The 17,520-nt window shown below is 37.2% G+C and overlaps 1 protein-coding gene across 5 annotated transcripts in view; it reads right to left on the bottom strand.

Annotated features, from left to right (window-relative positions):
* The window catches only part of dennd1a (DENN/MADD domain containing 1A), a 266,177-nt gene that overhangs the window by 196,218 nt on the left and 52,439 nt on the right, over positions 1–17,520 (bottom strand). For all 5 annotated transcript variants that reach the window (XM_069183539.1, XM_069183541.1, XM_069183540.1 and 2 more), the window contains exon 3: positions 15,315–15,358. In XM_069183539.1, the coding sequence (XP_069039640.1) occupies positions 15,315–15,358 (44 nt within the window). The remainder of the gene's footprint in view (positions 1–15,314; positions 15,359–17,520) is intronic.

The following is a 17,520-nucleotide window of genomic DNA, read 5'->3' as shown; positions in this document are numbered from 1 at the left end:
GCAACGTCCATTAGAGCTAATGTTTAGGAGGTTTAACTGTTCGATCCTTCTTCTCAATTGCATTCTGCTCAAAAATGGTGGTATCTTACAGCCCACACTACGAAATATCATCCTTCATATCCATCATGTCCTGCAACATGAGACGCATGCCATTCTTACTTAAAACCCTGCCCAGCCAAGATGGAATCTGAATTTGTCCCTAGAGTATTTCTAAGATTCTTTGGGAATCAAAGGTCCCCTCATCTTCTCCTGTCACGCGGTGCTTATCAAATCAATGCGTGTGATAGGAATTCACAAGCATCTAATGTCCACATGATCTGATATGGGGAAGTCTATTTAAAACTGAGATTGGAAGGTACGTCTTTACCCAAAAGGTTGTGGGAGTATGGAACAATCTGTTCACCCTGGCTTCTTTCAACAAACAGCTGGGTAAGATCCTCAGATCAATTAGTTACATCTACCAAATGGGCCAGATGGGTTGACTGTCCTTCTCTCGTTTATCACCAGTCTTGTAATCTTAGGCAACCGAATGTTCACTCGATTGGCAGAGGAATCCTACTCCATTGGGCCCCTGGGCAAAGGCCCTTAACCCCAGCTGCTCCAGGGGCGTCATATAAATGGCTGACCCTGCGCTCTGACCACAAGCTTCTCTCCCTGTCTGTGTGTCTCACAGAGAACAAGTTGGGGTATGCGAAAAGACAAATTCCTAATACAAGAAATTGTATATGGCCAATAAAGTGATCTTATCTTAGTTATAAAATGTTATTGCATACTGAAGATGCATACGTGATCCCATCTCTGTGAATGTCTCATTTTAAAGACTTAAGCCCCACTAACCTCTGTTACATTTTAAAGGACATTTCTCAATTGGGATTAGTTCACAGGTAGCCAGAGTCATTCAGATTATATGTGGCGATCATTACTACAGGGTTTTGACTTGTGTACCACCAACCATCTTGTCTCCTGTCATCATTGTAGTCTGAAAATCAGCAGGCTTTCAAGAGATCTGACCGAGTCACTCATCACTGAAAGTGTTTAACAAGAACAGATTATACCACAGCAACTAATTTGAACCATAAAGAGATGACAATCCAGTAACAAAACACTCAGCACTGAAAATCTGAGGTATCTCTTTAACATGGAGAGTTATGAATGTATGAAGCTACATTGCTAAAGCTTTTTCACTGGGATCCTTCAGAAGGCAGCTTGATTCAGTTCTCAGATGAATACATTACAAACACCCACATGAACAAGATGAGCCAAAATGGCCTCTTAGTATTTATAACTCTTTTGCTGCTTACTGGTTCATTCAGTTTTATTGTATTGAACTACATACATAACAATTGCAACAACCTCTCAGCAATATTACTGCTCTGCATTCGCTTTCCTTCAGTTTTTAAATCCTTTGAGATGTACTGTATATATAGTATACAAGCTATCCGAGATATGTGCACGAGAGGTCTTCGAAATAAAATATTATAGTAATGTATTTCTAAAGAAATCATTTTAATAGGACATTTCTAAAGGAAAGCATAGGTTCTGTTTTATTGCTTCTCCATATCAGGTATTTCTTGTTTCAGGGCAGCTAGCAAGCTTTTAAATTAGCTTCAATACAATGATGAAATGCTTTAATAAAACCAAGGCCTAGAATATTGATACTTCATTATTAGGTCTTATACAAAATACAGCATTATATACCCATTAAATTAAAAAAAAAGTATTTGCCTCATTCGTTTCAATGATTTAAACCGGTTATGGATTTTAAATTAAAGAAAGTGACACACTGAAGGAGTCACTTTAAACACAAATATTATAAAGTTGGGAGTTTGGGAAAGAATCTCTTTAAGAAACACAGGGAAGAAAACATACAAACTAGCTCTTGCCCTGAAGCGGTACGAAAAATCCAGGGACTAGATACCGGAGGTGTAGGAGAACCGAACCAAAAAAAAAAAATAATTATTCTAAACTATATCTGAACATGTCTGACAAACAAAGGGGCAGTGGCGGACAGATGGGCGACTTGCTTCTCCTAAGTCAAAAAACAATCCTTTAACGTAAAATTTAAAAATCGCTGAACCTTTTTTCTTCCCTTTTTTTTGGGGGGGGGGTGGAAAATCTAATTGCAGCTGAGTTTCTTACATTCCCTGCCCAAGGCCACAGCTTTCCTGCCACCAGTCCTTCAAATATGACACAGGGTATACACATGGGGTTCATGCTCCCAGAAGCCCCTTCCCTTGAAGAGCACACAGAGAAACAGCAGATAATGGGCCCAGGCTGAATTCCTTGCACTTCTTCTCTCCCTGTGGGACACCAGCCGCCCTGTTGTAATAGAAACTGTGTCGGTTCAGCAGCTCTGACTCGTACTTCATTGACAAGCTAAACTGCTGAAATCATAAACAACCCAAGCTGAAAAAAAAGATGGTTAAGGCTTTTGATCCGTTTCTCCCCAAGAAAGAAAACACTTTCTTTCCAATGCGATTCAGTAACCGATACCAACACAGGGGCCGCAAAACTCTGTGCGTTTATTTCAAGCCTGAAATTTCTGTAAATTAAGGGGATATTATTTACTACAAACTAAACATAATCCGAGCTCCGTTAACAGTGTTGTTTTAGGCTAGATTTGAAATATTATAGAGTGTGAAAACAACCACTTAAAATTAAGTACAGACATTTTCAAGGGCAGTAAATGACAAATGCAGTACTCCAGAAAAGTTAAGCTTTCCATTTAAAAGGCTAACTTTAAGATAAAGCAGAACAAAGTATTAAAGATCTAAAACCTATAAATAACAGTCAGGATTGCAAATTATGTGTGCATATAAAAACTAGGTTTATCAGACTTCTTCCTTACCATTATGGTAAATACATTTTTAGGAAGGTTAGTTAACCCTTGAGGATAGCCACAGTTTTAGAAAAGTGATTGCGAAATATACCACCAGTTCCTCTGCAAATCATTTCTTATATTTGCCTCAATGCACATACAGCACAGTTCATATAAAGTAATTTATTTATGCAGTTTAGAGAGGAGTGTCCTGAAAAGAATTTCCAATATGTGTACATTATAACATCTCATGGTACATTAACTCTTTTAAAGCAAATTGACATCATATCAATCTACAGTTCTTTTTTAAGCTTCCAAATGTACAAAACAAAGATAATCTTCTTGGGAAAAATTATTTTCTCCTTGAAAAAGCAAGACAGTGAAGGCTGTGGTACACACTGGGAATTATGCTGAAATCTATCCAGATCAATGTCTTTATACTTTGTAATAGCAATTTACCAGTCTCTTTTAGTCCTCTCGCGTCCCTGCGTGTTGTGCAAGGAAACGTGGCTCAAATAGTGAAATAAGAGAACAGCACAACTGCCTTAACAAACAAAAGTGGAGGTCTTCAATGCAGTGGATGACAGACTGCAAACTAAAGACCTTGGGAGGGTGATCGACATTTTGTCTCTAATGGTTTAAAATGTGATTACAATGTCAGAGTTGTAGAGTTTGAACATACAGCTTCACAAGCAACTCATTACCATGGCTCTCCCATGCTCACTTTTGACTGTCACATCTTCTTTTTCGACATTCTAAATGCACAAGACATGAACGTAAGAGTTGCTTTAGGACAAACGTCTGCATCTGCTTGTTCTCACATTTTATTCACAAGAGCCATGTGAACATATGACTCAAACTTGTCATTGAGCACTGATGGTGCCAGAATTGACATCCTGTACCACGCTCCTTCAGTGCCTTCTTTATCGAACGTAAATCACTAAGAGCCAAGACCCCCCCCGCCCTCCACCAACACAGTTTATTATTTCCAAATAAAGAGTAACTCTTATCTGAGTCACGTACAGTAATATCTGCTTCTTCAACGTCCGTCCACTTGCCAGTTTTATTTTCATGCTTTCAAAGCTGGCATTAAATTAAAAACCAATCCCCATCCATATTTATGCAAATCTGCCAGAAATGGCACGGATAAACATTTTTATTTCTTTCCTCCTTTTTTTTTTAAAAGCAGACCTTATTGAAAGGAATTAAAATAAGGGCAGAATCAGACAGTAGCAAAGGGCAGCTTAGCTATGGGCCCAGCACATAAATATTCAGGAGGCAGATAACAGGATTCATGTTGGGCTGGCGAAGGTTTCTCCAGTGTCCACATAGAATTGGAGCGAACAAAACTAACAAGAAGTACAGCAGATGTTAGACAATGCGGCAGTCACTGTTTCCACTCTCGTTTTACCATACTTAGAGTTCTTTTATTTCAAGCCCAATATGTTGGGTCATTCAAAGCTTTGCCTATACGGTATGCATTGTGGCCATGGAGCTACACGGAGAAGCCTGTCAGCTTTCCTGAAGTTCTTAATGAAAGGGCATTATGCAAATTCCCCCCTTTCTGTGCGTCCTCCCTCCAGCCCCCTTCCCCCTTCCCAGCGTTTGCAGAAAGACTCCAATGTGCGCTCACAAGTGTATTGGATTCACCAGCTTTCATTGCATGCTGGATCTGTTTGCCTTAGGGCCCTGCTGCTTGTTTTGACAGTGGATCCCCCTAGATAGTTGGGATTAGTCGAGCTTGTTTAGATAAACTAGAAAATCAAGGACTTCTCTGGGTACCTTGCTTGCTGGGGCTCCTGAGCAGCCAGATGCCTTCTTCTTTTATCCTCGACAAGAGTGCCTCCATCTCCATTGCTGTCTAAGCCACGGGCTATGTCACAGGACCAAGCTCCAAAATTAAAAGCCTGCTAAAAGCAGCCCTTGAACACAACATACATGGTGAAATAACATTTGCTGCACAGTCTATTCAATTTGCATGACAGTCAGCCAGGAGAATCTGCAAGTGTCTCCCCTTGATTACAGACCTGACTGCCCAGCTCAGATATTTCTTCATTAGAAAGAGAAAATGCTTCAATATTGTATGTGTTTTGTAAGACAATCAGCTAGGCTGCCATTTTCCAACTCAACCGAGCCCGTGCAAAAATACTTTCCAGTCAAACAATCCATCTAAAGGAGTACGCTACGCACCAATGTACAAATATCTTACAAGTTAAAATGTGAAAGAAGCATCAGGTACTGTAGCACTCAAGCAGGCAAAGAAATTTCACTTTTTATCAAAATAGCACTGAATGTGACATTCATCTGTACAATTCTTAATGACTACAAATAAATGATAGGAATATTAATAATGAAAAAGTTATGCATGTTCTAAAATTATTTTATACAGAAATATATAGCACTGAAAGCATTTGTCACGTATGAATAACACTTAATTCTAGTGATGACCAAGTCAATGGAGAGTGAATTATCAGGAAATTGTATAAAGAAAAGTATTTTGTGATGTAATGTACCATACTCTAATGCATTAATAATGAAGTTGTAAGGATCTTTCATTGAGAAATAGTTTAACATTAGACAAATAAAGTACAGTAGCTGACCCTTGATTGTTTGTTCATTCACACAGAAATGTTAAACATAAAACATTTCTTCACAGAACAAAATGTGATTTTGTTAAGAATTTGACTTCCACCTGATATCACAGATAGAAGGCAAAGTAATATTTCATTTACTCATGTCAGAAAGAATAGGTTTTATAGCTCCTGACTTAACCTTTCTTGTTGGAAAAGGTTTCCTATTGTCATACTGTATCAAACTAAAATGAAATGGATCTACTTTGGACAAAATGAAAATGCATTTGGAGCATAATAAAAATGTGGTGTAAAGAAAGTGCTTTGTTCTGCTCTGTTCATGTGAAAGCCTCTGTAAAATTCTAAACTACCAGATAGACAATCATAAAATTAGATATATGATTATATATTAATATATATCTACTTTCTGTCAAATCACATTCTTGTTTGCCTATCACAGAACATAAAGTCTGTGAGGAAGCAGTGATCTCTGAAGGTTGTTTTCTTCCTTGGATGAAAGAAACCCGACAGTAAAATGAAAAGCATCAGAGATACAGTATAGTTAAAGAGACTGAAGAATGTTACGTGCTAGCTATTTAGAGACAGTGAATTCCATGCCTGACACCTAACTTTATGTATCCAAAGTGAAAGTGCAAATGCATATAGGAAAGCACGCTTTCTAAGCTTTTTTTATTCATAAGAAAAGTCAAGAAAGGTCAAGGAGTTGATAGAACCCCAAAAGTAAGAGTTTAGTTTAAGATACTTGGCACACGTAGGGAGAGCAAGCAGCATTAATAACGATAGTTAAGTGCTTCTCTTTTGGAAACCATATGCACAATGCGTGGGATATTTCTCAAAAAAAGTCCTTCTTCGTATTTCTCAAAAACTTTTTTCTGTGATGAAATGTAATTAGTAAAGACCCGTCAGATACTGTTAGTGGATGTAAAATCCATTTTTTTGTGTGAGAGGATACACTTGCTCAGGCACACAGGCCAGTTTCCATGCCGCAGGCATATAAGACAATATAATCCTCTAACGCTGCTATTGAGGTGCTAGTGTAAAATGACATGCTTGCGTGATAGATGTATTGCATCTAATTTTGTATTGTAGCGCTAGGGGGCATGACTATTGCTGTACTAATTTACAGCCTTCACAAATATCTCCAGGTAAGTAATTTGTGTCGACGGTTGGCCTGAATATTATTTCATTAGATGAAATATTATAATGTTTAACATTCATATTAAATAAACACTTAAAAAGCTGTCGTTCTGAATACAAACCAGAAGAATGCAACCAAAGAATTCATAACCTGCAGTAATTCTCATTCCAATTAAATATAGCTTTTAGGCCTAATCATTGTAGATTTAAATGATTTTTCCATTCCACTCACTACAAATGAGTAGAGGGCATCTGCGTGTTATTCTAAAAAAAAACTAACTATCGTTTATAATTCTATCCACAAATCCAAATTCGGATTAATTTCATTCGTAAACTCTGGGACTGTTAAAAAGGAAACATATGTTTAATAAGCATTTCAGCACCTTCATCAGCGATATGACACTGATGAAGACGGATGCTGAAGTGTTTTGTCACCGGGCCCTGGTGTTCTTATTATTACACATCAGATTTAGCCTGTGCCTGTCGTTTGGAAAGACTGAAGTCACTTTAAATCCTGAAGAGAGCTTGAGTGCTGTTTAAAAGGAAGCCGAAGGAAATCCTTTGAGGGCGCTTTTGTAGCTACTGCACTTTTTCAAAAAACATTCGGTAAGGAAGGGATTTATGCCACGTCCCTGTAGACACACATAAAATTACAGGTGACATGCAATAACTAGGGAGCTACACCACTTATGATAACTAAGAAAGATACCACCTTAAAACATGTCCCTGCAGTTAACTATACATTTATAAATAGAACTCAGAGAAACATGCAAGCTTTCGACACTAGTTGTTTCTTTTTGAATTATGCCTAAAGCCATAAAATGGTTTAGGCAGCCACAGCAAAGTTATTGTTTTTGTTCCTCCGAGACATGAGATCACGTGTCCATACTTTTTTCTCAGTAAGGAAGAAGGGGCATATGTTTTCCTGACAGTGTCCTTAAAGGTGAGCCTCACCTGCTACACCATGCAGCAGTAACATCAGTGATTCACTCTTGAAGCAGAACCAATTTAAGATTCTGATGATTCTGTACATCTGGATTTCAGTCAGAGCTAATCGCAAACCAGCCTGAGAAAGGGCGGCTGTGTTACACTTAAGTTTGTCAGGAATCGTTCTCTTCTGAATAAATAAGTGCCCTGCAAGAAGCACAGGTGGTATTCAGGAGCAAATGTGAGCTGTTCCACACCGAGCAAACCTACTTAAAAAGCCTTGGTTGATCCTTTTTGCTATTCAAACCTTATGTTCAAATTATGGTCCGCAAACATACCTGGAACTACAGTGTCCAGGGTACTGGGGAATAAAAAATGTTTAAGTGTAGTTTAACCTGTACAACTTGACTTTGTTGCTCCCTGCTGGGCAGATGTAAGTTTAAAACTTTGGGAACATACAGTAGATGCCCATAGCTGCAGCAGTCTTGCACTTGAATAACAAAAGCATAGGTGATTGCTATGAACTGATTTGTTTTTCCCCCTACAAATGCGTTGGTAAAAAACACATTGAAATGTGCCATTCTCGAACCGGGAGACTGCCACTGCGATCAGCTGCCTCTGCGATCCATCAGCTGTTACATTCTTCACTCGGACCATTAGGCTAATATTTCAGGAGGGGCAGAGAGATTTAGCCTGAGCCGCCAAAGTTATTTAGGAATTGGAAAAAATAGAAAATAAACACTGCAGGTTAATGAAAATATTACCAAGCCATAAAACAGTATGGGGGTTAATACTATTTTCTATTTATTATATTCTTTACACTTTTATGGGGTGTATATATCATATTCATATTATAGTATAGTATAAACCACTTACTTAAAATAAAAGGAGGAGCATAAGACATGAGAAATATCATCAGAGTCTACAGTGCTGAAAGAGTACATAAAGCTGCTTAATGTATATCAATTAATTAATAAAATTTAATTTAGATCAATTTCTGTATCACAGTCTTTTATCCAGAACAAAAAACAACACCTCTGGATATGAAAAAAAAGGTCAAATGTATTTTTTGGAAACCATTAGTCTAATCTTTTTTTAAATGTGAGCTAATTAGAGTCAAAACCTAAAGTGAGTCTTTTGAAAGGATAAAAATGTTCTACTGTATATGATGTTCTTTATGATTTTAGCCATTCTTTAAACATATGGAAAGCTAATTTACATTCTTGACCCCCTTAAAACCAATGCCCCACTGTCAGCTTTTAATCAACAATTTACATGAAGCAGGTTTTTGTCTCACTGAAATGTCACTTAACAGAAAACTGAAAGCAAAACTCATTATTTCAATCCCAGGAAAGGTATTCAGTCCGGATTCAATTATGTTTTTAATCATTATGGGAAAACGTGAGTGGTGTATCAGCATCACAGTCAGCTGGTTGCTGTGGAGAGGCAGAGTAGGTGGAGCTTCTCCTGATATCACACCTCTTTAACATTAATGTTCTCATATACTGTATAAAAAGTAGTATTTTCTGACTTTCAACAGTAATATAAAGTCCATGGAGGTGAGATTCAAAACAGAAAGGTAGCATTATTAAAGTGGCCTGATAACTATAAAATGCAAGATTTTTTATCACCCCGATAGGTCCACAGAGCTGGGAACCCCAGTTAGCTTATATTCTCTCAGACTAATAGTTGTAAGAACAGCGAACACGCTGTTAGGAAAAAATGACATAAGTACAACATTAAACATTAACCATTACAGAAAGTCCCAGCACAGAGCACTCCTAATTCTCTCACTAATACAGTGAGGCATGACTGACAGTGTTCAGATCTACCTTCACTCAAGCAGGGTCTTAGCCCTATGGCCCAACCCATAGTGACAGCAACAGCTCACACCTACTGTAAAACATTAAGAGTGAAAATCTACTTAAGGTTTTCTAAATGAATTCATCATGATGGAAGTGATTTCTTTATTTGCTAGTATCATGCCTGACTCTCTAACACTGACTTGTTTACACCGGGGCTTGCTGGTTTTAGCCAATTAAATTGTCACACCATGTTGTACTAAGAGTGTATTTTTGAGCTTTCAGTACTAGATTAAGACTGCTAGAAAAACGTGATAAGAGTTTTTTTTTAACAACATTTACTATTTTAAAGAAACAACTGCTTTAAAAACTCTTTCCATTAAAAATCTGCAACATTTTTTCAAGTTCTGTTATTTCCTCTATAATTTAATCCTATACATACAGTAGTAGCTTAAAAGATAAAAGTCTAGAGCATGAGAAAAAAGTTCTGTTTACTGATTCTAGTGCTTTTCTCTATTCTACAAATTTCACGTCTCCCTCCATTGTTTGTATTGAATACAAACAAAATAGAAGCAGTCTTAAATCCCAATTTCATTTGAACTATCATTTGCTCTCCAAGAAGGATGCTACAATTAATCCCTACTCACATTAAGCAATACAATACAGTATATGACTGCAAAAGGCATTTGACTAAGGAAAATTACATCTTTAAATGACACAGCAAATAGGGAAGAGACATTATTATAAGATTATATTAATGAAGGACAGACAACAATAAATAATTCTTTTCCTGCACAAATATGCCATTTTAGTTGCTTGGATATTGTTTTTCTCTTTTTTTAGAGGTCACAAGTTTCTATAATTCCCCATTAAAGACTAATTCCTGCCTCTTTGCTGGTAAGTTAAAATAATCCACAGCACAGTGAATTCAAAGGATAAAAAACTTCAAAAATGATATGTCAACATTATAAAAGTACCACGTCGCATTAAGTTTTCTGCAAAATATTCAGCAGCTGCCTAATTTAAAAGATTCAAAGCATGAATGTCATTGCAGTCTGGTTGTGTCAAAGAGGACGATGTTGAAAAAACAGGGAAAATGAAGCTGGCTTTGTTTTAATTATAAGTTAAAAAATGCTAAAACACAGAGATCCCGCTCGTTACACTATCACTTTGTATCAAACAACTTATTTACATATCGGATTACATTTTTCATACAAATGGAGAGATCTATCAGAGCTGAGCAGAGGACAACTGAAATAATGAGGCAGTGAGATTTTTTTAGAATGCTTTACCATCACGTCCATGTAGGGGGAAAAAAAAGCATTTTCATCTGTTGTGTTTGCCTCATTTATTCTGCCCTTAAATGAGAAGCAAGAGATGAAACTGATGAACTTTTACTGCCCATTTGTCTATAGCAGACAATTAAGACGGAGCAGATCAAAATGGATTATCATACCGTGCAGAAGACTGGTGCAACACCAATACATCTTCAGGACTAGTTTCTTTCATTCAAGCCACCTTTTATCCTTTCTCTTTCTTCTTGTCCCTTTTTTTCTCTATAAAGGAAGAAGTACCAGCTTTATGGCTCAAGGGAAGCCAAAAGGCTAGGCATCATTATTCATTCCCAGATGTCAATCTAACCTCCTCTTTTCCCCCTGTTCCTAAAGCAACAGAGCCACAGTAATTTGAGACAGATTCTTTTACTGTATGGAACAAAGACCATCTCAGAATAAAACATCTTCCAACAACAAAGGGCATTTTTTTTTCTAGATCAAATAATTGTACAAGAGGGAAAAAATGCACATAAACAAGTAGAGGTGATTAGTCGGACCAGCTCAGCTTACTGAACATTTAGGATAATAGGGAATAGATTCAAAACCACCCACTGCTTCAAGTTTTCGAAGAAAGAATATGGTTGTGTGTTCACATGTGAAAGTGTATATATATAGAAAACTGCATTAGCTGTGAACAAGGGATTCTGATGAAGTGATACATACTTTCAATCAAACATCTCTCCATACAGCAGTGGCCATGTCTTGCATTGAGTTCTGCCCCTTGGACAGAATACTGTATATTATTTCTGTCTCACTGCAGTCTCTGTTACTACTTTCCATTAATTCAGCAACATACAATCCATTAATTTTAAGATTTAAACAAGTTTTTTGTATCTGAAATGTGTGTTTTTGTTGTTACTGTGTTTTCAGGGCAGCTTAGAGTACATGATCGCAGTGCATTTAATACAAGAAACGAATTGTTTTCAAATTGTACCAAATTGTCAAGAAACAATTACATTGAAAAGCATAATTCATATTTTGTAATTGAATTAAGTGTGTCATAAAAGCTTTCAAATGCAGATTTACACAATTTCAAAATATTAAGGCACAAACCTTAAGTTTCCTTTTACAATCATGAATCAAAAAAGAACACGATCTGCAAAGTTTTCTAATCGCTTCATAAAATATACTTTGGAAGATAACTGATAAAAGACCAACATACTGCCAAATCCTTCTTGGTGCACACTGAGTTTCTTTACTGTTTGTCTGCATTAACCTGTTTATTAAATCTAAACATGTACCATCTGTTCTGGAAGCAAACACTGAATTTGACTTAAAGTTTCTCTACTACTGTCATTCAGTAATGCAGGCTTACGTACTGTAGATGGTTGCAGAAATTACTGCACATAACTATTATCTTAGGTTACAAAGATTTAAACTTATCTTGAAGACAGCAGAACAATTTAGCTAAGAGCTAGTGTGCATTCACATGATCGCAACAGACGCTGCAGTTTTCTAGACTCTCTTGTAAGTTCTCTTACTTTTGTACTCAAATGGCTGATGAAGTATCAATGAACTCATATAGAACCTCAGCACTGCGACTTCACTTTTTCAAGACAAAAGTTCTTCATATTTGCAAGTTTTTTAAAAGAATGCTTAATGGAAAATTAGAAACGAAGAGAAATATACGACTCAAAAACTAAACTTTAATTGGGTTATTCACAAGGGTCTGTATGTGGAGTCTGTTTCTGAAAACCACAGCGACAGCCGAGTGATTTCCACAGGTTTCTGTTCACTTTCTCTTTAAGACCAGTCCTCACACTAGTGTTGACACGAGGACATTGTGACACTAGCATTGAAATAATAACAGTTCTGTCAACAAACAACAGTTAAATAAAAGATAGGTAATCATTGTTTCAAGCCACTATTTACCCGATTATTGACAGATAACCACAGAATTGATTCCACATTAAGAGAAGTTTGTGATCAAGAAGCTCTTTAATTCGAGAACGCAGAAATAGCTTACATACAGATGTCTAAATTCACGTGCAAGGAAGCCAACATGTTTGGTATTCCTGGAAGCATATCTAGATTGAGAGGTGATGGCTAACCTGAACAAGACACGTTAAACAGCTTTAAAAAGAGAGAAAATATTGTTTGAAGGTTTGTAAGTTACTATGGACCTACTAAACATTGTATGGAAAAAAAAAACGCGTTTTAAATTAGCGCACAGCGAAATAATGCAAAGTGAATAGCAATTTACACATGGACATGGCCAGTGATTTTTTTTCTAAGCATCACATGCTCTGATCCAGTTTCTGGGATCTTCTACAGTGACTCCCCAAGTGAGAAATCTGAAATCGGGTGTGTTACCCCGGCATTCAGAGGCACAACAGCATCACTGTGGGATTGTCTGCAAGGGGCACCACCTGTAGCTCCGAGACATGCAGTGCTTGTAACCAGATTTATTATTTTTTCATGGCATCCAATAGTGTTAGCGGCAGTGCTTCCTAGTGTGGAAACGGGACTTATCGGAGTCACTCCTTGCACAATTTTCTCATTTCTCATGCACTTCAGGTAATAAGGAGTCCAAATGGGAATATGTGCTCTTATCTACACCACTGTTTTCTACAGACATAACAATACCACTGGTAATATCATACAAAACTGAACAATGAATTGGTCAGCATTGCACAATTAATAGTTTGGAATGAAAAACAGTATTGTACTGAAGTGTTTGCTATAAACAGTTATATGCATCGTGGTCTTCCACTTTCTCCGATCAGATCCTGCATTAACGCCTTGCCAAAGGTCTGCCAAGAAAGGATTTGTTCACCCAACTTTGGCAGACTTGCAGATGTCCTGCTCCTTTGCAGAAGGACTGTTCCAAGGCTGTTTTGCGCCTCTTTGATTTCAGCCCAGCATTCCCTTTGTCTTACAAAATGATCCGTTCCTGCCCTGTGAGTGTCATTCCTTTTGAAATCATGCTAGATTCTCAGCTCATATTTGTTGCTTTCATTTTTCACCTCAACAATACAACACAGGAAATGTTTTTATCACTATAAACATTCTCGTAACTGCATATGTATTTGATAATTTTGTTATGTCATTTGAGCAGCATTTCATAGTCTGCAATGTCGATTACATCTAAGTCATACTTATGTTCACTAATCCTTTCCTCTCTTCTGTCAAACCCGACCTACTGTATAATATGTATATTAATTCAAGTCAATAGCCTGCAGTTCATTTTTTCCCTCAAAAGTGTGTTGTCCTATATGACTGAAGTTTAACCCCGTTCTGTTTCACGTAATGTTTTTTTCTACCTTAGCAGCACCCTCGTTAATAGCGAGGTACAAACTTTCATCATGTTACATATATTGAATTTTTATTGGAAAAGGGATTTGAATATTGTTTCATCTGTTTATAAAACTTTACAGTGCTTTTTTGAGCAATATTTATAGTTCAGTGCCTGGACAGAGGTTTCTAAGCAAAAGCCATGCTCAGCTTTTTCAATACACCTCTTTTCTAACTCATAGGATATAACACAATAATAATATGATGCACTTTGACGAGGAATTAAATGAATAGGAACTGGAACACAATGACTTTTGTCTGGATAACTACAAGTTTTTATGTCTTTACAGACAGTAGACTTCACTCCAATATGTGGCAGATTTTTCCCTGAGATTTTTCCTGCAAGCCATGGTTTCTCACCATTTACTCTATAGTCCTATACTCTGTCAGACTCCCTGATTAAAAGAGAAAACAGAGCATTGCCAATTTTACATTTCTCTGAATTAATTCAGCTTCTAAAGGCTGCCTGCAGTCTTCTGACTGAGAGCAAACTATAGTTAATCACAAGTAGTAACAGTTTCTTGGGAGTAACGGAGGTAAAATATTAGGCAAATATGTTCTTCATCATGTTTTTTGGAAATTTCGAGTGTTTTTTATGAATAATATTCCTCACATGGGAGGACTTAGAGGACTTATATAGATTTATCTGTGTTCTTATTAGTTTGACACACACTTTATATGTCCAGAGAAAATGGAGGAGACAAGAGTCATAGGTGTATAATGATTTCCAATAATGCTTATATTTTTGCCAAAATTCTGTAACACACAGATGACTGTGATTTATACATAAGTCTTGTGTTTTTCAAATAACATGATGCCACAATACACTCCCAACCAATAAAGAACCAGTTACAGGACCAGCCCAGTTAAGGGCTTCAAATAACAAAATAAAATCCAGAGAAACTCTACATGCATTTCTTCCTGTGTTTTTGTACACAAATGGCCAGACCTGGCTCTTTCAGCTAAAACCAGTAAACCCAGACCCCAGACCTAAAACTGGTCACAGCCTGATTTCTATAATACTTCAGAAATATTAAACAAATACATCTCAACAACAACAACAAAAAAAAAATATGGTGAATTTACAATGTTCTTATCATAATTGCCTACATTCACAGAAGCAAATTCCAAAAGTTCATTCACTTTGAAAACAGACAAGGAAATGCAATGCAGCAAAGCAAAACGTGTAAAAATCCACCTCGATGCCTTGAGACCTCCGCACATGATATTTGCCAGAGCCGAGGTAGTGAGATGGAAGGTATGCATGTGTGTACGTGTTTAAAAATTCATTATTTTTTATATAAAGGAATGATTGCTGGGCTATACGGACAGCAAGTGCAAATGAAAGAGGCATAAACAGTAAGGAAGAGGAAGAGAAAGAAAGGAAGAAAGTTAATTACGCATTCCAAACCTGGTCGATGTAGTCTTCGGGGAATTGCCTTCGCACCTCAGGATCTGTAAATAATTGACAGATAATATTAATTGGCTTTGGATTAGTGAGCAAGCAGAGTATCACACATTAATATTTGATCAGAAGATGATAGGGACCCTAGCAGGGGATCCGAAGGGGCAGCTGAGGCTGTTATGTTGATTAGGCCAGGAAAGAACTATTCAAGGCGTTACCCTTTGCCCGTCTCCAGAAAAAAAAAAGAAAGAAAAGAGGAAAATGATTTGATGCTCGTGTTAGCTCGAGGCTGCTATCTTGCCTAACCTCCTACTGGCAGCAAATTGCCTGCTGGATGTATTGCCAGAGAAAAAATCACAACGACTTTCAAACCTGCTTTGATTGTTATTTTATTAGCTACCACGTTCAGACAGCCAACAGAGACCGGTATGATATATGTCCCAAATTTGGGATACACACATTTCTCCCAGTCCTCTGATGTTCCAGTACCAGTTTCCAACGGCGTGCAGACCCCGTTATCGGGAAATTTGACTTATGAATAATAAGGGACGTGCTGCAGGGTCAATATATTGTATGGAAATCTTCCAAAAAATTTACTAAACAATTCCTGGAGGCTAATTAAAGTGCGGCTGAACCTCTCACAGCGTGCATGACAGTTGTATTAAAGATTTAAGGGGAGAAAAGAGATGGAGCAGAAACAGAAGAACCCAAATGACAAAAATATCCCTCTCATCTAACATACGCTGTAATTTGTTTTGTCAAAATTGTTTTATCACTACAGATTTAAAGCTATCTGGCAGCCTGCTGGTACATCTGAACTCATAACACAAAAGCTTTCACATGTTACTTTTGGTAAATGCTATTTACATTACCAGACAGGGATGCAAGCCCCATTATTTTAAAAAAAATGACTGTTTAAAACCCTCAGATATAGACTACTGGGTCGAATGTGAATCTAAATTCAAATGTGGCTGAAATTACTGAACTGTGGCCCCTTGTGTTTAAAAACTTTAGCTGGTCAGGAAAACCTGACAGTCTCCAAAAACTGATCATTTAGAAATCACACTAGCTTGCAGCCCGATCACCTCTAGCTAGTGTTTTTAATGAGCGTCCTACTTTGGATTATCACTACATTTGTCTCAGAAAATATGCTAATCAGAGAGCAGGGATTGTTTTGCTAAAAGAGAAATTCAACAACATACTATCATTCAATTACATAAAGCTACATTCACTAATAATAATAACACTTGTCTCTCTAAAGTAAATTAGCTTACTGGCTAGACATTGCCAAAAGACAAGATAACAGTTATCCTCTATCCCCACTGAAGAGACATTTGACAGAATTGTTGTGAGAGCATAAAAGGATGCAAATCAGTTCATTTAGCTCATTTAGATGTTAGCAGCTTGATAAACAAAGAATTCTGTCCTTTATTCCATTTTTAAAGCATCCCGCAGAGTCTAGTTCAACCACATGACTACAGAGCTGATTCCAAAACAGAACAATCCTCTCTCTAGAGAAGTATCCCCCGTTTCTGTCCTGAATGACTCTCGATGCCACTTGTGACTCCAAGTCCTTGTATTACTGCTCCTCTTAAAGAAGTCCCCTGAGCTGCTTCGGTCAATATTCTTCAGGATCTCCCTCATAACCACCTCTCTTCCAAGCTAAAAAGATTCTGTTCCCTTTGAATGTCTGAGAACTACAATAAACTCAAACCAGGAATTAGCCTGTTTGCTCTACATCTATTGCATCTAGAGGAGCATCTTTCCTGTAGTGTGGCACCCAAACTCGACCACAATATTCCAGGTGAACTTGTGCTTCAAATAATTTTAACGTGATTTAAAAACTGCATTCTTTCCAGTGATTTCACAAATCCCAAATTAGCATTAATTTTGGAATACCTAACGTCATTTCAGATAAGTCTAAGAGGTAGGCTAAGCTGGTCTGTGAAATCAGCCCTGAGATTTTGTTATATTAATATTGAAATAAACCCTTGGCATTCTTTTTTCTCGTTTGGCCCTTTCCAGTACAATCTGTGGTAAATGCTTCTAACTCAGGGTCCTCTCAGTGCTTTGCCTTGGTCTCTTTTCCATTCTCTACAAAGAATTATCTTTTTATGTTCTTCTTCTAGTGATCTATAAAGCCATTCTGGCCAACATTTGTCAAACTTTGATATAAAGATTTCTTCTTCTAAACAAAACTGATCAATTGTTG

Source organism: Lepisosteus oculatus, chromosome 24 (assembly GCF_040954835.1).
Source record: "Lepisosteus oculatus isolate fLepOcu1 chromosome 24, fLepOcu1.hap2, whole genome shotgun sequence".
In the NCBI taxonomy this organism is placed as follows: domain Eukaryota; kingdom Metazoa; phylum Chordata; class Actinopteri; order Semionotiformes; family Lepisosteidae; genus Lepisosteus; species Lepisosteus oculatus.
Note: the sequence above shows the minus strand (reverse complement) of the source record. Positions and strands in the feature narration are given on the sequence as shown.